General features: G+C 34.7%; 1 protein-coding gene and 1 long non-coding RNA gene across 5 annotated transcripts in view; one reads left to right on the top strand and one right to left on the bottom strand.

The window, feature by feature from the left end:
• The window catches only part of LOC141546022 (uncharacterized), a 145,539-nt gene that overhangs the window by 8,118 nt on the left and 113,662 nt on the right, over positions 1 to 23,759 (bottom strand). Inside the window, exon 5 of the long non-coding RNA XR_012483212.1 lies at positions 4,025 to 4,176. This is a non-coding gene — a long non-coding RNA (uncharacterized LOC141546022). The remainder of the gene's footprint in view (positions 1 to 4,024; positions 4,177 to 23,759) is intronic.
• The window catches only part of NFATC1 (nuclear factor of activated T cells 1), a 202,702-nt gene that overhangs the window by 149,349 nt on the left and 29,594 nt on the right, over positions 1 to 23,759 (top strand). For 2 of the 4 annotated variants that reach the window (XM_074273459.1, XM_074273467.1), the window contains exon 9: positions 8,135 to 8,824. In XM_074273459.1, the coding sequence (XP_074129560.1) occupies positions 8,135 to 8,824 (690 nt within the window). Of the gene's footprint in view, positions 1 to 8,134; positions 8,825 to 21,345; positions 21,478 to 23,759 lie in introns of those variants that run through there. The other 2 variants (XM_074273474.1, XM_074273482.1) reach the window with 2 other exon arrangements.

Below are 23,759 nucleotides of genomic sequence, written 5' to 3'. Positions count from 1 at the left end.
GAATAGTAGTGATTTCAAGGTTGGGGGAGGAAGGAAGAATATTTTTACAGGCTAGGTTCAATTATATATATTTGGTAAACATTGACTGAAATCATTGAGCCTGTTCAGACATCAACTGCTCTCCACATTAGAAAATGGCTATTTCTTGTTGTTGTTTAGTTCAGTTAAGAGTTCAGGTTTGAAATTTTGAAATAACAAATAGCTAGAATATTAAAAGATAAACATCAGTAGGTTAACTCTTCTCAGAATTGTCCAAAATGAATGGAATAGAATCAGCTTTACATGCTCCCCTTCCTTCTTTTTTAAAGGTTTCCCCATATACAGTAAAAGACATGTGATTTATGACAGTCCTCTAAAGTTGGACATGTTTACTTTTTAACATGTTAAGAAAATCCTTTCATTTTGAACTCAGACATTTCTTCGACTAAATCTTTCACCCACATTCAGGTCTACACAGAGGGCCATTGTGTAAAAGCAAAGTGAGTAGCATGACATCATTTTTGCTAAGTCTCTCCCAATAAGAATCTGAGGTAGCCCTGATTTACACAGGAGTTAATGCTGCTGCCACCACTTGGTTTTAAACAGGTCATAAACAACAGACATCCTAATGGCACACATTTTATTTTTAGCAGACTAAGATATCATCTCCATCCTCTGTTGGAAGATTTGCTCAATAAGGTCTATGATTTTGGATTCCTAGACTTGGTGGAATCACTGCTTCTAATCCAAGCAGTATGTGCTCCTGCCACTATCCCTCTGTGGTAGATAAATTAAATACATTGGCACTTAGTATAGGGGTATATTTTGGATTGTACCTTTAATGTCCATATGAAGTAGACGGGCACTGTTTTTTTAAAAGGTGCCCAGGGAATATTTCCTATAAGAGTAAGGGTAGGTCCTGATGTCTGGCCAGATTTCTAGAATCTGGCTGAAAACCTAGTGCAACTGAGAGCTCTACTTATCCCAACTGGGTATTAGTGTGTTAGCTACCCTATAAACATTTAATTTAATCTTTTAGCCATATTTAAAAAAATAAAATAATGAAAGATCGTGAGCTTTGAAAGTTACCAAACTCATCGATTTAACCTTTGCTATATTGGACACTAGAGTGTTTTAATTCTTAAATTGGAAAGTCTACAGCACAAACTAAGGTCACTACTAGACATATCTATGGCCATTATTTCATTACTGTTCTCTCTCTATGAGGACTTCCACCATTGTTAACAGTAACAAGCTCCACTGAGCAAACTCTGCCTCTCAGGTGTGAGGCTGAAGTTGATTTTCTGGCCTAATTCCAGGGCCTGCCATTTCTTGGATTTAATATGCTTGAAGCAGGTTAACTTGAGTCTAGTTAGGGGAGGCAGTTCATAAAATGGTATCTTCTCAGCAGAACCATTTTAGATGAGGCTGCTTACTTGAGTTTGACACTTCTTCTTGGGATAAAAAATAATCCAATGCTTGCTGAAAGTGCAAGTGGAGTCCAAGCAGCTGGAGAGTTTCATGTTGTTAATCATAGCAGACCAGGTTATGGCTAGAAGCTGTCTCTTTCAGCTGGCAGCCCCTTAAAAAAGGTGTTTGAGCCGACAGCTGACTTCAAATATTTGACTTTCTAATATAAAATAAGTTGGATTACAATACTGGTTTCTATTAAATGTGAGGACATTAATCTCATTCTTGGCATCCCATACCCTGCAGTCCTTTCTGCATATATACATTGGTTCTCTGGGTCAGGCACATAAGGCAGACAGTCCAACTGATCTTTATATAGGAAACATATGGGCCTGTGAAGAGAGTGACAGGGAAAATTGATCTATTGAAGGAAGGACTATGTTAGCAGCATGTCAGACTATGTTGCCAGAGATGTATATTTGGAAGCCAAGAACTTTTATCAATGCTTGGGGCTTCCAAAGTTTAGAAGTACCTCTTTCATGAGAGTGTGTCATCACTGACAGGTAAAAGGTGTTAGAGGCCAGTAGGACTGCCCTCCTGCCAATTTATTTCTAGTTGAGGTATTTTCAGACACAGTTACTGGCTTAATCCTTGGACCAGATGGTAAGATGCTATTGACTCATTTACACATCAGATAGTTAGGTGAAAGGTAGCAGGGAAAAGAAAAAAGGAGGAGGGCATAGAGGTTTGTGGCCATTATGGACTTCAGAACCTTAGCAAGTACCACCTTTTAGAGTATTACTGACCCAGGTCACCAGGGTTACCAAGGTCATGATATTAAACCATCCAAGTGATATAAATTCTATATCCAAATCCTTTCACTAAAGGAATCTAAAAATCACAGTTCTTTCCAAAATCTGTAAGCAGCTTACTAGCTGTCTAATATTTCAAGCTTCTCTATTCCCCCCAATCTCACCTCTGCCAATATTCATATAAAGTCGTGGTGAAAGGCAGTCTGGAGAGCACGTCACAGACAAAGAATAGAAAATGTTCAGATATATAACCAGTAGTCTGTGTCACATCTGTTTTTTTTTTAAACCAGTTGAATAAGAGCTGCTCTGTAAAAATACACAGAACAAGGATAATATTCTCTTTTATATTTTTTCTAGTTTTCCTTCATGGAATTTTTATAACATTCCTAAATAATCTTTAAAAAAAATTTTTTAAAGGATTGTGTTCCTTAGCAAATAAAACACTAATGTATGGGACAGGGGAGGGGCAGAGATGAAGAGGGCTTAGACAGGAACAGACAAAATGGAGACAAAAATAAGATAGGGTTGGGTTCTAGCTGAACAGCTTAGTTTTGACAACTTAGTATTATGCTAAGTATAAGGTATATAAGTATATATAAGGTATATAAGTGCTAGGTGATTGTCTCACTTATATTTCTCTTTAGCAGCTACATACATGACCAACTATATGTCACCAAAGATGGTTATTAGAGAGACAGACAGAAAAATAAAATTAAGGCTAAACAACATAGGAAGAAATTTTAGTTGTAAGTCTCAAAGGATGAAAATCCAGAAGGTTAACTTTGAAGGAGTCTATCCTCTCTAGTAGAAGACCATTGATAGATAATACTGTCAAAGAAAAAAAGTCTTAGTGCTGTTTAAATCCAGGTGTTTCTGCCATTGAGATGCATCAGAAAAAGTCATTGGTCAAGGATGCTTGTTTACATCTGGTTAGAAATTTTGTGATAGTGTACTGGGCTAAAATATGAAACATATGAGAATATCTATGCTCTCAAGAGTTCTCTGTTAAAGCAATTTATTAATACATTTGTACCTTTTTTTCTTATCTAGGAATGTAATTTTTGTTTTATTACCTCTGTGTGTATATGTTCCTATGTACTGTACCTATGATTACACACAAAGGCATCTTTGTATATAATTAAAAGAGAATATAAAAATAGGTTCATAAATCTATTCTTGAACTGGAATCTCCTTTATTGTAGCTGAGGGAAGTTGCAAAACTTCACCAAAGTACAGCATGTGAGCAAGTGAAAATATAATCAAAAGGAATTTGATGACAATTCATTATACATGATCTGTTCATCTCCAAACTGCACTTTATCATCTGGTATAAATGGAAGGAAGTGTGTGTGTGTGTGTGTGTGTGTGTGTGTGTGTGTGTGTGTGTGTGTGTGTGTGAACTAGAAGTTTGAGAAAACCTGTACCCAGTTCTAGTGAAAGCTACATAAAAGATGGTGGTGGCAGGAGATGAGAGGTGGGGATGTGTGTGGAATGAACAAGGGAATAAACAAAAGAATCAGAATTATAGAATCTTTGTTGGAAAGGCCCTATAGTTCAACTGCAGCTAAGTAAGTGTCCCTTCTACAACTTAATTGGTGTCACTCTAGATTTGTTGGATCTTTTGAAGATAACCTTCTCCTTTTGGATAATTTTTTCGTTACATGAAACCCATGTTTGTTTCCCTGCAACTCTCACCCATTGCTTCTGGTTTAACCCTACTGAGACTAAGCAAATTGGCTTTATTCCCTTTTTCCACAGATTAACATGTTCATTAAATGTTTGAAGGCAGCTATTTTTCTTCCTCCTTAGTCTTTTCTTTTTACCTGAAAATTCTCAGCTCCTTCAACTGATGCTCATTTGGGATATATCGAGTGTTATTACTGTCTTGGTTGTCCTCTTTTAGACATTCTATAGTTTCTCATTATCTTCCCCAAAATATAACACTCAGAAATGAACACTGTATTGCAGGCATGATCTGAAAAGGGCAAAATACATTAGGACTATTAATTTTCTTAGTCTTGAACAATATGCATCTTTTAGCTCTGTCCAAGATTCCTTTGTTTTTTTGTTTTGTTTTGGCTGCCATATCATATTGTTGACTCATATTGTACTTCTGGGATATTAAAACTACCTGATCTTTTTCAGATAAACTTCTGTATTTATGCCTTCCCTGTATTCTGTTCCTGAAGTTGTCTTTTTGAACTAAAGTGTAACATTTTAAATTAATCCCTTTTAGAATTCATCTTCTGATTCAATGCAATATTTTAACCCGATGATATTTTTCTGGATTCTGATTATACTATAACTGTTAGCTATCCTGCCTCATTTTATGTTGTTTACTGACAAACTAAGTTGCCAGTAAAAATTTTAAACAGTATAAGATCAAGCTCAGATTCCAGGAGGAATTTCACCAGAGATGTCCTTACCAGCTGACACTGAGTCATAAATGTATCTCTCAACCAAACTTCATCTCTAAATCTTATTCACAAGAACAGCTAGCTTCAGACTTCATCAAATGCCTTGCTGTAATTTAATTAAATTATGACTGAAATATTGTGATCTATAAATCCAGCAACCCTTTCAAAAATTAAAATGAGGTTAGTCTTTTATTACCTCTCCTTGATGAACTCACACTAAATCTTTATAGGAACTAACTACTTCCTTTTCTAGATGCTTGCATGCTATCTCTTTATTAATATTTAATATAATTTCCCCAAGAATCAAGTCAAATTCACTGTTTTATAGTTTGTAAATTCTATTCTTTGCCTTTAAAAAATGAGGCATTCATTTTCCCTCAGTTATAGTATCTTCTCTTTGTTTCCATAGTCTTCCAGAAATTTTTTGTCAGTGAATCAATAATTATATTCATCTAAATTCAATAAGCATCTGGTAACCACTATTATGCACAAAGTTTTATCCTAGGCACTGGAAATACAAAGTCAAAACTAAAATATTTACCAATCTTTTCTTTTCTTTTTTTTATTATAGCTTTTTGTTTACAAGATATATGCATGGGTAATTTTTCAGCATTGACAATTGCAAAACCTTATGTTCCAATTTTTCCCCTCCCTCCCCTCACCCCTTCCCCCAGATGGCAGGTTGATCAATACATGTTAAATATGTTAAAGAATAAGTCAAATACAATATATGTATACATGTCCATACAGTTATTTTGCTGTACAAAAAGAATCAGACTTTGAAATAGTGTACAATTAACCTGTGAAGGAAATACAAAATGCAGGCGGACAAAAATAGAGGGATTGGGAATTCTATGTAGTGGTTCATAGTCATCTCCCAGAGTTCTTTCACTGGGTGTAGCTGGTTCAGTTCACTACTGCTCTATTGGAACTGATTTGTTTCTTCTCATGGTTGAAGAGGGCCACATCCATCAGAACTGATCATCATATAATATTGTTGTTGAAGAATATAATGATGATCTGGTCCTACTCATTTCACTCAGCATCAATTCATGTAAGACTCTCCAGGCCTTTCTGAAATCATCCTGCTGGTCATTTCTTACAGAACAATAATATTCCATAATATTCAGCCATTCTCCAATTGATAGGCATCCACTCTGTTTCCAGTTTCTGACCACCACAAAGAGGGCTGCCACAAACATTCTTGCACATACAGGTCCCTTTCCCTTCTTTAAAATCTCTTTGGGATATAAGCCTGTAGTAACACTCCTGGATCAAAGGGTATGCACAGTTTGATAACTTTTTTGGGCATAGTTCCAAATCGCTCCCCAGAATGGCTGGATGTATTCACAATTCCACCAACAATGTATCAGTGTCCCAATTTTCCCACATCCCCTCCAACATTCCTCATTATCTTTCCCTGTCATTCTAGCCAATCTGAAAGGTATGTAGTATATCTCAGAGTTGTCTTAATTTGCATTCCTCTGATTAATAATGATTTGGAGAATCTTTTATATGGGTAGAAATAGTTTCAATTTCTTTGTCTGAGAATCATCTGTTCATATCCTTTGACCATTTATCAATTTTTACCAGCCTCTTCAGTACTCTTCAAGCATTTATGAAACTGATGATCTGAATTTATCAAGAGAAAGAAGGAAAGATGGGGATGGGTGGAAGTAAGGAAGGAAAAAAGGAGGAAAAGAAAACAAGTATTTCTTAAGTGTCTGCTGTGTGGCAGACACCATATTAAGCTCTTTAAAATATTTACTTTCTTAATGTTTCTCTATTTACTTGATTTTTCAAATCTATATTTGCCAATTTTATTCCATTTTTTTTCTGATCCAAAGATATCTCCTTTGCAGAAAGGAAGACCCACAAAAGCCAAAATATGAGTTGAAAAGCTCTGTCTTCTCCATCATCACTGGACCATACACACAGAATACCATTCTTACATTTTCTTTAATAATCCCCTTGCCCCCATATAGCCTTAAGATCCCCGTTTTATTGCCCTTTGCTTAACATGCCAACCCTAACTCATTCTGGTTTTATCATACTTGAAACTGTTCTTATAGGATAATGCTACACATTTTTGTATTTATCCTTCATTATTTTTCCTTTCTTCTCTCTTCTGTATACATGAGTTTGTTTGTTTGTTTTTAAATTCTAGCTAGGAAAACAAAAGTTGAGAAGTATACTTTGTAAAAGGGAGATGGTGTTCATGAAAATTTTAAGTTCTTCTAAGGGTTAACTGACTTGCCCAGGATCACAGAGCCAGTATGTGTCAAGTGTCTGAGGCTACATCTGAACTCAGGTCCTCCTGACCCCAGGGCCAGTGTTCTATCTATTGTGCCACTCAACTGTCCCATAAGTGCTTCTTGAGAAGGCAAAGGTTTTAATACTCAGAGATGTATACAACCAGATTCCATTTTCCTACTCTTAGGCACTTCTCCCCTATTTCTATTTCAAAATACTTAAGGTCAAAGAGGTTATATTATCCATAAGTATCTTACACATAAATACTTCTTGTTACCTGGGAGTTCAAATTTGACACAAAATTCCAATGTGATAATAATTTAGCAATTAATTATATGGTTAAATAATATGAGCATTAGTTGCATATTGTCTTACAATCATAGTGTGACCATTATACACTAGACTCTCAAATATATCCCTACACCATTGACATGGCTTTAGAAATTATGTCTCTTCTAATACAGTGCTTTAAATTAGTGGTCTTGAGCAGGAAAATGGGCAAGTGGAGAAATCCAAGGTGAGCTATCCTTATCACTAATACACTTAGCTACCTGATAGTACAAATCCTGTTTGTTCCAATGGAATACACCTTTGGAAAACTACTTAGAAGATAAAAGGGTGGAGAGGAGCAGAGGAGAGAGATTTTTTTAAATGCTCTAAAGTTTTCATTTCTTTCTTTGAAAAATTTATATTGATTAAATGCTTTTACATAGCTAGATATAATAACAAATATCTTTGTAATTGTATTTTTTCTGACCTCTAAAAGTCATCTTATTATGCTCAAGTTTACCAAATGTGCAGACATTTATCAAATGGACCATCAGTAGCCGGAGAAATGCAGTAGTACATCCAAGTTAAAATTTTTGCTTTGATTACTACAAATCCATGGAGCCCTTGGGTCCAGAGCTTCTAGTGCAGTGTAGCTATTTGCAAATAGATTTTTATAGCACATTAGTGCTGGAGGAGATTCCAAAGAAAATAGTCCTTTTCAATATTAGAACCAGCTGTGACTTTCTTGAGTTGATGACTCATTCTCTCTTTCTCTCTCTCTTTTCTTCCCTCCCCTTTTCCCTTTTCCCTCTTCCCTTTCCCTCTCCCTCTCTCCCCCTCTTTTTTTTTTAATTGAGTGGGAAAATGAGGCAAAAGACACACAGAGACTTATTCAAAACGTTGTTTGTTTTGCAAAGGGTATCCTAGTCACAGGCCAACTTGGTTGTACCAATATGCAACTCATGTTTATATAACTTTTTTCTCTTTTAACAGTTCCAATTATAAAAACCGAACCCACCGATGACTATGAGCCTGCTCAAACCTGTGGACCAATGAACCAAGGATTAAACCCTCTCTCTAAGCCATACTACAGCCAGCAGATCATGATGCCTCCTGATCCTGGTTCTTGCCTTGTGGCTGGCTTCACTTCCTGTCAGCAGAGAAACACTGTGATGTCATCCTCTCCCAACTCAAGCCCCAAGCTTCATGATCTTTCCTCTTCTGCTTACAACAAGTGCATCACGAATCCAGGCCACAGTCATCTAGGACTTCAACAGCCCGCTGGAGGTGTCCCCACCATCCAGGAAGTGCCAAGATCTATAGTTGTACACCCAAGCTCTCCTGATCAATCATCTCACATCATGCTGCAGCCGCAGGTGAGTCAACATCTGAGCAGTAGCTGTTCCCTTGGTTACCAACAAACACTCTATCCCAACAGTCCCTCTTCTCCAGTTCCATCTGTTACCCAAGAGTCAACCTATTTGCAGTCCTGCAGTCCAACTCACTCATCCATAATGGGTCAACAGCAGCACCAACTGCCGAAAGTTCAAAGAAATGAATCTCCAACCAATCAGCCACTGTCATTGCCAGAGTTGCATGAGGACAGTAATCATAATTTGGCCCCTATTCCCGTAACGATCAAGCGAGAACCTGAGGAATTGGACCAGTTGTACCTGGATGATGGTAAGTCCTCCACAGCTGTAGAGGCTTGCATTCCACCATCTTGCAGTATCAGTGAGTTGTTTTTTTTTTTTTTTTAACCATACCAGAATTTTGGAAGGAGGAGTGTGTCCATTAACTGACTTGTGGAACTATGCACCAAGTTGCTCTGATAGTCTCCGTATGAAAACTAGTTATTTTAGTTTCGTTTGCAGTAACAAAAATATATTCTTTGCTGTGAATCACCACAGAGCTAGCTGCATGACCAACAATTACATTGCAGTGAGCTTAACCACTTAGTCTTGGCTTATGCCTTTGCCAGTGGCCTGCACACCTGTCTAACTGCTGGACGATCATCCCAGTGGTAATGCATTAAAATTTAAAATGGCCAAATCTGCTGGCTGAAATAAAGTATTAACTGCTGAACTTTAGCTAGACAAGTTCCAATTAGAACTGAGACCTATGCATAAGCATGGCTTTTGGCCCAGCTCTTTAGCCCCTTGGCATTTAAAAAACTACATTTCATTTAGTGGCTCTTTCTTCCAGCTATATAAAACAAAACCAAAACAAAACAAAACAAAACAAAACCAAAAATTCCACAACATTAAAAAGCTGTGGTGAACTTGTCAGGACTTGGCTACCAAAGATTTATTATGTGAATGGAATGAAGACATAATAAGAAATATGATTACACAGTCTTTCTGAACTATGATTTAGTACTCACCACTGAGTATCCCCATAGTATTCTTAACCATCCCCTCAACTCAACATGTAAGATTCTTCAGAATAGAAATGTAATTGAATGTCACATATTAAAGGTTATTTTAAAAGAGAAATTTTCTAACTGTGGACAAACTAATTGGTGCCCAAGAACATCTGAATTTAATTGTCTTTCAGGGAAAAGTTACATCAGACAACTAATTCATTGTGCCTTATTTTATTTTATTCTTTTTTGAAAGACTTCTTTTTCTATTTGAAACAATGTGACACTGAAGCACTATTGACTTGCAATAATAGCATTCTCCTCTTTGGTTCTGGGAAAACTCTAATTGAGGTACTAATCAGTCACATGACCAAAAAGCCTGAGGTGTTTTGCTCATTAAGAGTCCAATTCATTAATGCTTTTATGTGACTTGCACAACTCTGTTGCCAGTTGGTTGTGTGGGAGTCAGGGGGTTATTCATAAAGGAATAATTCCAGTTTATCTAGATACAAATTGTTTCATGAACCAAAAACCAGTCACATCTAGAAAATGTAAACCCCTTTCTCCACCCTTCCATTACTCTTTTACTTCCCTACATCAACCACACTAAAAAGCAATAACAACAACAAACTGATATACCTGGATAAGATAGAAAATCCTCACAGGAGAAAGATAGTATAAATGATTAAACTATTTGCATTTATTTCCTCAATGAAGTGTAAAAACACCTTTTAACTGCCCTTCCAGAAAATATTCGCTGGATGATGAATTTTCTTCTGTTTCAGAAATTGTCTCCTTTCTTTCTTCTTTCCTTCCTTCCTTCCTTCCTTTCTCTCTTATTCTCTCTCTTTCTCCTTTCTTTTTTTCTTTCTTTCTTTCTTTCTTCTTTCCTTCCTTCCTTCCTTTGTTCTTTCCTTCCTTCTTTCCTCCCTTCCTTCCTTTGTTCTTTCCTTCCTTCTTTCCTCCCTTCCTTCCTTTCTTGCCTTTTTCTTTTTTTAACAGAGGACACTATCAGGAGATAAAGTTTAGAATTGTTTTTTCATTGATGATGATAAAATTACACTGATCCATTAACATTCTCTTTTCTCATCCTCATTTGTCCATCCTCATTTATCCATTTTGGAAGGGCCTTGACTGGGGATAGAATGCAGTCAACCTGCATTAGAACAGAGAATAGCTAGCTATCCTTCATAGGAATTGAATCCAAGATTGTAGCTTAACTCAATTCAGCAAACATTTATTAAACATCAACACAATAAGGTCACAAATAGCCACCATCTTTGAGAAATTTCTATTCTACTAGCATGTGCATAGATAAGTAGACATAAAATAAATTTAGATGGGAAAGTCCATCAACAATTCAGGGGATCAAGAAAGGCTTGGAATTAGAGATTATACCTAAACTGAGTCTTAGAAATGATTATTTGTAGCTAATATTCACACAGTGTTTTAAGATTGCAGAGAACTTTTATAATTACTTCATTTTTTTTTTCTAATGACAACCCTGAGAAGCAGGTGCTATTATTATATTTGCTTTAGAGATGAGGAAACTGAGGCAGAGATTTAACCTAGTTAAATGTCTTAAGGCTGGATTTGAAGTCTGGTCTTCCGCATTCCAAATCTAGTACTCTATCCACTTTCTCACCTAGCTATCTCTATTATAAGATACCTCATGGTGCTTGATTTTGGCCAGTGAGTAAATGGGCCATAGCAGATAAAACATGCTGTTTATAAAAGAGACAGGGACAAAACTGCCAGCACTTAAAATTTTCACGCATTCAGATGAAAAATAGAATCCTGTAAAGTCTTTGCCCTACTCACTCCTGATAAGATCAGCTTCATGGTTACGTTATCAAATTAAAAAAATTTGCCCTAAATCATATAATTTTGTCTAAAAAGAACTAGTCAGATGCTTCTTTTATCATATGGATTAGGTATATTTTTAAAAAGAATTTCTAATTTGTGTTTCTATAATATCAGTCATATTTCACCTCCATTTCAACAAATATAAAAGACAAATGATGTGAATAGAGTACCATGAGAAAGATTGACACCTTCACTCTTGCCCACATCCTTCTTTTAAATCAGCTGCATTTCCAGTATCGTGCTTGACAATTTTCTGGAAGTACTTTGTTTACTTATAAGTTGGTATAGTAAAAATGTTTTGATTTATGTGTGAATATTCCATTTTTAATTTTTTATCATTCTACTTATCTCACATAACTACTACTTTCATTCCCCACAAAGGTGAATGGGGCACAAAGTAGCCATCTTGGTCATGACCCATTTACTCATCCCTGTGGCATATAATTCTGTTAGTACTTAAATTGATCAGTGGTAAATATGACTATACCTGATATCTCAGTGAAACTGAGCTTTGTCATAGATAAGAAACCCTGGCTTTCATCCTAAACTTATTTTGCTTATTCTTTCCCATAGGGCTAGATTTTTATAAAATGCTAAATTTGCAATTTGATGCTAGCCTGCCCTATGCTACTAAACATGTGAACATAAAATTCCTGTCCAAATTCCAGAAAAGATAGTTTGTCTTCTTCCATGGAATTTTCTGGTGACTTCTCTGAAGTATATCAGTTTCTGTAACTACTTGGAAGCACATGTGACTTTCCTGGAGCATTTTTTTTTTTAATGGCATAGGAAAACTGCCTTTGGGGAAGTATAATGAAAGCTACCATTCAGCTATTCGCATGTATTTGGTCATTCATTTATTTATTCCAAAAATACAAATACATTAATTCCCTAAAAATACAGTGTTTGTTATGTAGAAAGAGCTATGCTAGACATTCCTGGGCTTAGCTCCACCCAAGTGGCACTGCCAGAGCATTGAGACACCTGGATTCTAATGTCCATTCTGCTATTAAGCAGTTGTGTACAGGCCACTTGACTTGTCAGCCTTGTTTTCTTCATGTGCAAAATGAGAATGTTGAACAATGGAAAGAATACTGGACTTGCAATCAGAGGACACACCAAATCTTCGCTCTATTATTTTACTACTCAGGCAAGTCACATAACCTCTGTAGAACTCAGTTTCCTCATCTGTAAAATCAAAGAGGTAGATTACATGGCCTCCCTAAATCTGATTTCTGGGGTCCTTCTTGCTCTAGCATTTCATGATTCTAATTTTCTGCCCCTTTTCAAAGCTCCTCAGGTGCTTCACCTTCTTTTTATGTAAACCCAGAATTGTAAGACTTGTGAGAACACAATTAGGTTGAATTTTAATGGCCTCTGCACTTCTATCTCAATGTCTTCTGGTGCTGATTTCAGCAAAGATTCTTATATACATTATTTGCAACACTGACTTGAAGATCAAGAAATAGCATCCAGCTTGTGTATTGAAGTTAAAAATAAAACTAGTAAAACATCATCAATTTTTCTGATGTTTGAATTATATTGACCAAACTACAAGTTATATCCCTAAAATAAGAACTGTATAAAAGGAAAAACATGTAGAGATATTTGTTTGGAAGTTCTTAACTGTTTTATTACTTGGTTGCTTATGGCATTCTGGTGAAACCTATGCAACTGTTTTCAGAATATTACTTTTCTATGGTATAAAATTAAATGCCTAACATTACAAGGAATAATAAGATTTAGTTTGATAATAGATATTGAAAAAAATTTTTAAACACAAGTTCATGGTCCCTAAGTGAAGAACCCTGGCTTAGAACTTGAAAGGAGTACATGGGAGGAAAAAAAAAAAAAAAAGGTTATCGATTATAAATACTCTTAGGTGGTACAAGGGAAAAAAATGATATCAATTATGAATCATTCAGGTTTTTTTAAGGTTTTAAAGGGGGGGGAAGTGTGGGCTATAATCAGAATAATATATTTCATGTACAGGATTAGGATAATAGCTTTAGGGCTGAAATAGACTTTAGCAGAGGATTTACATGAGCACAAAGATTTGTAGGATCATAGATCATTGAAAGAAACCTTTGAGGTCTCCTAATCCAATCTTCTCATTTTATGGATGAGAAAACTGAAGCCCACTGAATTAAAATGATTTGCCAAGGTTATATCAGTTAAGTTAATGGCAAAATATGGATTCAAACCCAGGTTATTTAACTCCATACCTCTTAAAAATTATCTTCCCTCTTTATGTTTAGAAAGATAGATTTGATCTCAAAGTTTCTTAAAATTCTATTCATTGTTCATCCTCTCTCTCCCCTAAACTTCTCTTTGTGAATAGTTTTTTTTTTTTTTTTTTTTTTTTTTTGAGGATAAATAAAGAGATGGAAATCAAGGATAATCCTAGTGAAGTTTATTTTATGGTCTTAGAGATAATTTTTTCCTTTTAAAATTGTTTTTAAGTTTGAATTATAGCTTCTATTTCCATTTGCTTTTAAATATTTCTCAACTTACATATTAATACTAGATTTTTTCCCTTCCTTCCCTCTTTTCTTTCTTCCTTCCTTCCTTTAAAAAAAAATAGCCTATAAGATAGATCAAGACGCTATTCACTCTTTTTTATCTAAATCAGGCCCAAGATTAAGTCAAATATTCTAAAGACTTTCCTAAAAAAGCAGCTAACAGAGTTATGTGACTATCCTGTACATAAAAACCATTTATGTATTCTTTTCTTCTCTTTTTTTGCTGAGGCAATTGGGATTAAGTGACTTGCTTGCCCAGGGTCATACAGTAGTCTGGAAGTGTTTGAACTCCAGTCCTCCTGACTTCAGGGCTAGTGCTTTATCCACTACACCAACTAGCTGCCCCCAAAAAACCATATTTATATATATATGAATACACACCATATTTGATATTTCACCACTGTGTCAGCTGTATTTAATTAAAGCCTCAAAAACCAAAATCTTAAGATGAAAAGTAAATGTTTAATTTAAACATTCTTTTTGGAAAACAAGCAATATTTCTTATCCTCCTGTGTGAGAAAAAAGTCTACTCAGAGTTTGAAAATAGAATTGTATTTGTATTCACTCTGAAAAAAAATCCTTTTTTAAGTTAAAGATCTCTATAATAGTCTTAACATGTACACTGAAATGCATCAGCCACTAAGCTTTATGGCTCACAAGGTTTCTAGATGACAAAATAATGGCTCTAAGTTGTACACTACACCAGAAGCTCCCAGCCAAGAAACATAAATAAATGGGAGATTGATCTAACATTTTAATTATTGAAAGTCCTTTATCAATATGTTCTTACTTCATCCTCACAACAACACTATTAAGTGCTGTTATTATTCCTGTTTTACAGATTGGAAAACTGAGGCCCTGAGAGATTAAGATATTTGTACAGGTTACTCAGTTAAGTAGGAGGCAGAAGTCAAGCCCCAGCTTTTGTGATACTTAAATTTGGTGCTTTATTCTTCATATCATAATAGTGCGAAGTAAGATAAACACCACTTTTCTTTAAGAATTAAATAAGAATTCCTAACTATCCTTAACTGGCAATCCAGGTGAAAGTGAAGAACTTCACACATCGCTTCTAAATGATTGTACTTTAAATTGCCCATTCCCAGTAAAAATATCCTTTAGACTCTCATCAGGAAAGCAGATTATGATACTCATTTCTCTAAACCATTACCAAGTATAGCTAATGGCTTCACCATTTGTTTAGACATTTAGTATATTAGACTTGTCTAACAGCATCTAAAGCATCTTGAAATATAATAAATTTAAGAGGCACTTTAGAAAAGCATCTCCACTTCTAATGAGAATTAAAAAGGCAACCTGTTACTTTATCAGCTGAATATTTGCAGTGAGGGACATCAAGCTAGTGGGAAAATTATTGTCATGTGCCTTCATTCAGAATTCACATTTATAGGTAGTCCCCCAAGTTATAAATGTTTTGTGTTAGAATTCAGTCCATTTCTTCATATGAACAGATTGTTAAAATATGTTCCTAGAATAAATTTATAATATAAAATGAATAAATTATATTTCCCAAAAGCTTGCTTAAAATGTAATAAAGTGAAAGAGAGTTAATGGAAGTCTAGAGCCCTGAGATTCCATGAATTCAGTGCATCATCTCATCCCACAAATTCTGGGAAATTAAATCGAGACTCAAAAAGCCAGGGCAGCTTCAAATAGAAGTATGAAGATGACGCTAGTCTGAGGAAGAAGGAATGGAAGAGCAGGTAAAGGAGGTACAGTTATCTCCCTTATGATTATAAGCCAAAGATTACATGTTTTATAAGCTTGCTAGTTTTTAATTCATTGTCATCAATAGAGTTCTCCCACCCACTCCCACACATATATACTGTAAATCTCAGAGAATGGGTAGGTATATCCTATGTGCTACAATTCTACAGGGGAAGTCAGCCCAGGAAGGAAAGCCATTCAGAATAAAATTCTGAAAATGCAAGGATAAATAATTTTCATTAGAAGAAAAAGGGAAATTGATGTGGACACATAGGGAACTCCACCAACTAGCCAGATTTTTTTTTAATGTACAGAAGATGAAAATAAGGCCATTAATGATGATGAATATAATATGACACTCTCCATAAAATATTGTCGGGAGTGCCAAACCTCAGACGAATTGAGACTTGCAAAGAAAGCTAAGGAAAACAAGTAGTTTTCAGTAGTTAATTCAGAACGTTATCAGAGATGGGATATGACTACTACAAGGAGAGGTGGTGTAATACTAGTGTGATAGAAGGCAAAACTTATCAACTATAATTTTTACTGCTCAACCAAGGAGAATGATCTTTATTGTAGAAATCTCAAAACAAAAAGACTAATAGTGAGTCAAAGCCCAAGATAACTAGGAAAATAAAATTCGAAGGTGGGATTGTTGGACCATTGTCAATGATTTTAAAGGACCATGGAGAAATAACCTCAATTATATAAAGGAAGGCAACATTAAAAGACTTCCGAATTTGAGTGACAAATAAACATTTGTAAGGCATATTTTTCAGACATGGCCAATATATAGATTTATTTTATTTAGTTGTACTTATTTTTTTACAAGAGAGGGAATATCCTCTATTTGGAAGAGGAGTCGTGGGGAACTCAGCAATGTTCAAAAAGTAATTTAGAAAAAGTAATTGTGGAGAAAGTAAATTTCTTTAGGATGGAAACAAGATAAACAATCTGATTTTCATAAAAAGAAAAAAAGAATAGTATTTACAACTATAGGTTAGCTTAGATTCTTGTCAAAATTCTAGAATATCATTAAAGGGATAAGTGAATATTTAGAAAAGGAAGCAATGATCATAGAAAGTTAGTATGACTATCAAATACAGTTCAGACTAGATTAGCTTCCAATGAAACCTTTTTTTAAAATGGAAACTATTTTGAAAGGATGACTAGTCTGGTAGAACAAGAGAATGATTCAGTCTAGAATTTACTAGAGCATTTACAAATTCTCTCACTCTATTATTATGGACAAGATGAAGAAACATTAGCACTGGTTGAATGGTCAGATCTAGAATAATCAAATGAGCTCATTGTCAACTTGGAAAGGGTCTTCAGTGGCGGACCCCAGTTTTTTTCTGAATGATCTTGTTAATTTTTATCATTGGTTTAGGTAATGCCATCAATTGCATGCTTATCCAATTTGCAGGTGATACAAATATAAGCTTGTTAGCTAAGTCATTGAATGACCAAGTTGAGATTCAGACTATTGGATCATATCTGTTAATATGAAATTTAATGAGGATAAATATGAAATCTTACTTTTGGATTCTAAAAATCAATTTCACAAATAAAAAATTAGGACAGACATGCCTAGGTGATTGTCAGAAAAAAGATCTGAGAATTTTAGTAGGACTGTATGGTCAAGATGAGTCAAAAGGATATAACAGCCAAAAAAAAGTCAATTTATTTAAAGTTGAATGAAAAGAGACACACACTATAAGTTTAAGGTTATATCTACTTTTTTTTTTTATCAATCCCGGGTATTATATTTTAGAAAGAATATTAATAACCTGGAAAGTATCCAGAAAAGTGGAGAAGGTATTATCAACGAGGATGGTTAAAATTTTTGAGTTTTTGACATATAAAGATCAGTTAAGGAAAATGGAAATATTTGCCCTAGAAAAGAGAAAAGATGATAGACAAAGACAGAGACACACACACAGAGAGAGAAAAACAGAGAGAGAAATTGAAAGGGGACAAAATGTAAGCTAAATGTAATCACAGAAAAAAAAAGTCTTAATGATTAAATATAAAAGTCAAATGGGCTGCCTCAGGAGGAAGTATGTTCCCTTGAAGACCACTGGAGGTCTTCAAGCAAAGACAAGATGAGTATGTTTTAGAGGAAATTCTTGATCGAGAATGGATTGGACCAGACTGAGGTTTTTTCTAACTCTAAGTTTATGTGGTTCTGTGACTCAGTAATAGAGTTTCTTGCAGACTAGTATATGAACAGGGGCTGCTCCTCTTTTTGCTGTAGCACTGATATGAAAATTCAGCCATCCAAGTGCAAGAAAGCTTGGTTCATGCTTGCATGCAAAAGTTCAGTCTTATAGAACATATAAATTCCTGTCAGTTTAAGAAGAAGCAGTGCCTGAAGATTTGGAGACAAATAAGCTTGTAGTGTCTCTGGCCCAACCAGAAATGCCTCAGGTAAAGCTGATCTCATTATATGTTCAGCACTTTTTAGTTGGTGAAAGAGGATTACTTGGGCAAATTAAACTTTGGGAGTGACAGGGTTATCTGAATGTAATCTCCAACATGGGGAGGTTTTAACTTCTTCATGGACTCCTTCAAATCCATCTAGAACATTCTCTAGATAGAACAGATTGCCAAACTTTTGGAGTTGCAACATCCTATTGTTATTTGTTTGATTTCTCAACACCTTTATCCCCCGCCACTCCTCCTTCCCCAACCAAAATAAAAAATGAATTCTATGAGTACAGTGACTATATATCCCTAACTTTCTAAGACAGTCCTGATTTCAAGAAAGAAATGTGTGCTTTTAACAGGAATTGTTCTTTGCCAGATTCTGTTTTCCAGTTTGAATTGTGAAAACTTGGTTGTACTTTGTAAGGCTTTTGTTTGGTTTTGGTTTTATTTTTAATTAAAGTGAAATATAATTAATTTTATTCTGAGTATTTTAAGTTTCATCCCTTGAGATAATTGGGGACATCTTAGAATATTCTAAAACTGGGTTTGGGCATTTCATATTTAGAAGATAGCCAAAAATAAGCTTTCAGTAGAGGGTAAAGATGTGAACTTGCATATATCATGGAAAAATGTGTTTACATGTGCTTTTATCTACTTTAGTTCAACTTAAATTTATAGCCCCACCTAAAAAGGATATTCTTTAAAAAAAAAAAGTGAATTTTAAAATTAGAACTGGAGTCTTCCTATTTTAAGCATTTTATCTTTATGAGCTTTTTATATAGAATTAGATTAAAATATAAAGTTTTAGGTGGAGCCTGAGGAATCATATGATAAGAAGTATGAAAAGGGGGGAAACAAGGCTATATCCGATGATGGAAAGGTCAAGGGAAGATTTTTTAAAAATTTTTTAGGATAAGTAGACCCAAGAGTGTTTGTAGACAAACAGAAAGCAGCCAATAGAAAGGAAGGGATTGAAAGTAAGAGATATAGGGAATGACTGATAGAGCAAAGTCTAGAAGACTTAAGGGTTTAAGAGAAGTGGTATTGGCAAGGAAGAGGCCCACTTTTTCCTTTGAGAACTGAAAGAAGGAAAAAAATTATATAGGAAGACTGTAAGGGAGGGAAGTAAATAAATGCATAGGTATTGGGCTGGGAGAATAGGGTAATAATGAAGAAACCGATTAAGGCAGGATCATATGAAAGGATTTTTAAAAAATTTAAAGTAGCCTGAACATATTTGTAACATATTTGTAAATACAGGGTAAGGAACTGATCAAGAAGAAAACTTTGAAGGTGAGTGAGCAAGGAAATGATAAGAGATAGGTGACAAAAAAGCCAAGAAGATATGGGATCAAATGTACAAATGAAGGGATCTATCTTGGCAAAAATAAGAGTTATCTCATTTTCTGAAGACAAAGGGAAGTAAAAAAAAATGGATTATGATGAGGAAAAAGAACAGATTTAGGAGGAGTAAGTCACTGTGTGACATTTTAGTTTGGTATATTATAATTAGAGGAATTTCAAAAGTAAGGATATTGGAAATAGTGCATTTTTAAATGATGATAGGGTCTAAATAGTGCCCTTTCCTATAAGTGATAAGGTAGGACAAATACAGAGTTCATGCTAATTAAGACTGAAAATTGAAGAAGCCATGTTATTAAAAGAACCATCAGTGTTAATATGGAAATCCCTGAAATGGATGATAAGGTTTGAGAAGGAGAGTTTAGGCCAGGGAAAGTGGAAGATTATTCAGCAGATCAGTAGATATCTCCAACAAGTATCAAGATAGGTTAATATCATCTCAGCATAAGAGAGTTTGTTGAGTGGTGGCCCCAGATAAAGGGCTTAAAAGTGAGAATCAGAAACAAGTAATTTATACTATACCATCCTTTCCTAGAACAAGAAACAAAGTACCTCGTACAGCAGAAAATGATGAAAACTATTTTACAAGTGAAAAACAAGTTTTTTATTGCCAGGAGATAAAAGGAATGTAGGGGGGAAAGATTAAGAATGAAGGATAGTTTTGTAACCCAAGAGCAGGGATTTCAGAAAATATGTCTATCATGACATATTAAATATATCTCATATTATATATATTAAGGATGGACATAATTGAAGAATACTGTGCACTAGAGAGAAAGGAAATAGCAATGGAAATGTTCTGATTGATATGGGTTAGGGAAGGAAGAGCTTTTAAGGCCACAGTGGACCTCCTTTTGATGCTAAAGCTTCTATATGATTTTTATTTCTCCAGATTTTTAATTTGGCCATTTGCTGTTATTTCCAAAAAGTTCACTTGAAACAGGAAGGCCATGGATTGTTATTTTTAGTGCTCAAATATCTAGGGACTGTTTTTTTAAAAATTTGTTTATCTATTAAACTTTCTTAATTTATATTATGTAGCAGTTTATTATAATATTTTAGCTTTAGAGAATCTATCAAAATGGCATCTATCCATAATGCATTGGTACTTGGAAGCATTAATAATATATTTTCCAAAAAGCCACTGTTTGTCACAGATAAAACTCTAGGCTATAGGAGAATCTATTATGTAGATTTTATATTTCCACCTTATTTGGAGTTTAAAAAAACCTTTTTAATCATCTCTTCTATGAGTATAGATTTCCATAGAACTTATAAACATAAAAAATACTTATTTCAGTTTTGAGATATTTTGTTCTTTTCAAAGAGATTCATAAGTCCCAAGTTCCGGGTTTTGACTTCTCAATAAACAAAATATGGGAAAACCATGGGAATTACATTATTAAACAGATTGACCCCAATGATGCCTTCACTTTATACGTATATATTTAAAATTATGCCTTAAAAGCAGCAGTTCATGGATCATGAGCCCTTTTACTAATGTTCTGAATATTAATGTTCTAGTCTACTGTTTTAACCATAGGGCAATATTAATCTTTTGTGTATAGACTGTTTTGTACATAGTAGGCATTTATTAAAATGTTTATTGAAGTAGATTATTCAAATTTACTCATATGCCTATGTTCATCAAAATAGTAATTTTTAAACCAGTTGGCAAAAAATAATGTACTGTGGTGTATCTTTGAGGTTCTGTAGAGTTTAGCCCTAGAGTTTATTTGAATGGAAAAGGGGGAGACAATTCTTATTTTGTTGAAATGGATCCCCTTTCTCACAACTCAGCTTTATGATTAAGGTGACTAGCTCTCAGGGCAGTCAGCCTATTCTGCTCTCTTTCTCCCTTCTTGTCCCCTCTCCCCTTCCCCAGACTTTGACAATGAAGCCTTTGAATAATAAGTGAGTTCCCTCATTTCCAGGGGGTCCAGATGCCACTAGAACAAAATACAAATAGAGTGGGAAGGCCAGGAACACTGTCTACCCCTAGTCTGGATGGTGAGTTTTCTTTTCCTTTTCATTCTCTTCTCTCAGATTGAGCAGCTCTGGGAAAAAACAAAAAGCTTTCCTCATGGAAAGTTTTACTCATCTGGCCATGTGCCTATGTCTTGAACCTTCCACATCTCTAATGATGATTGAAAGAATACTTATTACTGTGATCAAACATGCTGAGTCCTTAACATTAAGGTTGTAGATTACTAGTGATGGATAGAAAAAAAGAATTTGAGAATGCAAATAATTCATTAGGGTCAACCTTTAATGGACTTGAAGGTCTATCTTTGAATGGCAGGATATAAAAACTAAACCACAAACCACTAGGCTACTGACATTGTTGTTTCAGCAGTCTTTGGAAATAGGCTCTGTGGAGACCCATGAAAAAACCCAGACTCATCCAGCCCAAGGCATGAAGTTTCCCAATGGAGGAGAAGCTATCATTACTAACTTCATCTGTGATTAGTATCACAATGTATGCTGGTATATTACCATAGGATACTTGGATGTGTTAGAAATAAAGAATGCAGATGATAATTTAGAACTTTCCAAATATATATGATTGGCATGTTGACAAAGTTTTAGATTTTTCATTTACATTGGAATAATTATCATCATGTTACATTAAAACAAGTTTTATAAAATGGAAGCTAGTCTGTTTTAGGATGGTTTGACACAGTAGAAAGAACATTGGACTTGGGGTCAGAAATGTAGGTTTAAGCCCCAGGTATCACTCACTAGTTACAGATCATGATGTTATAGTTCTAGAACTAGAAAGAACCTCAAAAACCTTGCAGGTCCTATCACCTCATTTTACAGATAAAGAAACTGAGACTCAAGAAAAGTTAATGGTTTGATCAAGTTCACTAGAAAATAAATGACAGAGTCAAGATTTAAATCTATGTCTTCAGGTTTCAAATTCATCTTGTGACCTTAAGCAAGATGCTTTTTCTTGAGCCTTAATTTCTATTTAATAAAATTGCAGAGAGTATGTTCTCTTACTGAACTTTTATGAGTTATAGTCAAGATACATACAAGGTCATGTATGTGAAAGTGCTTTGTATAAAGTACTGACACACTTAGGAAATGATTGTTGAAATGAATCAAATTAAAATCATGTGGAGAGAGCTAAAATATTAACCAATAAGTTATCAGAGACTTAGATGTAGTGTAATTCTATTGTAACCAAGTTAATAGAAAGGGGAAAACCAGTTTCAAATTCTATTAGTTACAGTATCTCCATTGACTCAGTAGTCATAGCAACATTTTTCTCTAGTATTTTTGAAAGTAGATGAATTTGCCAAGGCAATTATTTGCCATGAAATAAATAGGGGCAGCAGTTGCCCCATTAGTTAAAAGAAATTCAAAAAACTATGGAAGAACTGAAAATGTCATCTGAGTCAGGATTCAAAATGGATGGCTATTTTGGGCCACTGTAGATATAAATCAAAAATGCTCAGAGATTTTAATTCTGTAACATTTTAATTAGGATTTTACCTCGGGTATCTTTTTTCTCTATGTTAAAGGATGAGAAAAGAAGGTAATTGGATAGATATAATTGCTATCTTATTGAGGTGATGGGGTAGGAAACAAGGTTCTGTAAACTTTATCAATTGGCATTATATGACCATTTGCCTTAAATATTGTAAGTTTTGAACTACTTGCTTTCATCTTTCCAATAGAAATGTCAACCACAAATCCTATAGCTTAGATATAGTTGAATGGTAGGAAAAATTAATCATCTTGCTGCCACATTTTATTAAGTTTCTCTCATTACTTTTTCAAATTGAAAGTTGTTTAGAATCATTCATTTTTGGTTAGGGATGGAAACAAGTGGGATAAAGAATTAGAAAGATAGTTTTGATGGAGTTTGGGTGATTCAGTACCATGTAAGTCCATTCACAATCCTGGTTTTGTGCCAAAGAAAACTTGTGACCAGCAAAAGAAAAGACAGACCTAAGAAATATTGTTCAGATATGACTCTTCATCTAAGCAATGTGAGATTTGTCTGAAATATTTTCAACATTTGTCATGGGCAAACCATGTAATAATAGTCATTGGTCAAGCATTAGTGTATGAGGTCCTTGACCTCACATGATTGTAATTCCTTTGTAACTACAACAGTTGAATTTTCCCTTTTCTGTCTCTTTTTAAAAGTCAGTTTTAAAAGGACATTATCTTAATTCCAGAACAGCTTTTACACTACTATCCTAAAATGCCATGTGCTTTAATTTTCTTTAGTCTTTATACTTTTCAAAAAAAAAAGCTCTCTGAACTAATATTGCTCTCTGTAGATGCATTCAGCACCCAGTATTATTTAGTAGCAAGCTACTATGTTGTGTCA

Source organism: Sminthopsis crassicaudata, chromosome 1 (genome assembly GCF_048593235.1).
Source record: "Sminthopsis crassicaudata isolate SCR6 chromosome 1, ASM4859323v1, whole genome shotgun sequence".
In the NCBI taxonomy this organism is placed as follows: domain Eukaryota; kingdom Metazoa; phylum Chordata; class Mammalia; order Dasyuromorphia; family Dasyuridae; genus Sminthopsis; species Sminthopsis crassicaudata.
Note: the sequence above shows the minus strand (reverse complement) of the source record. Positions and strands in the feature narration are given on the sequence as shown.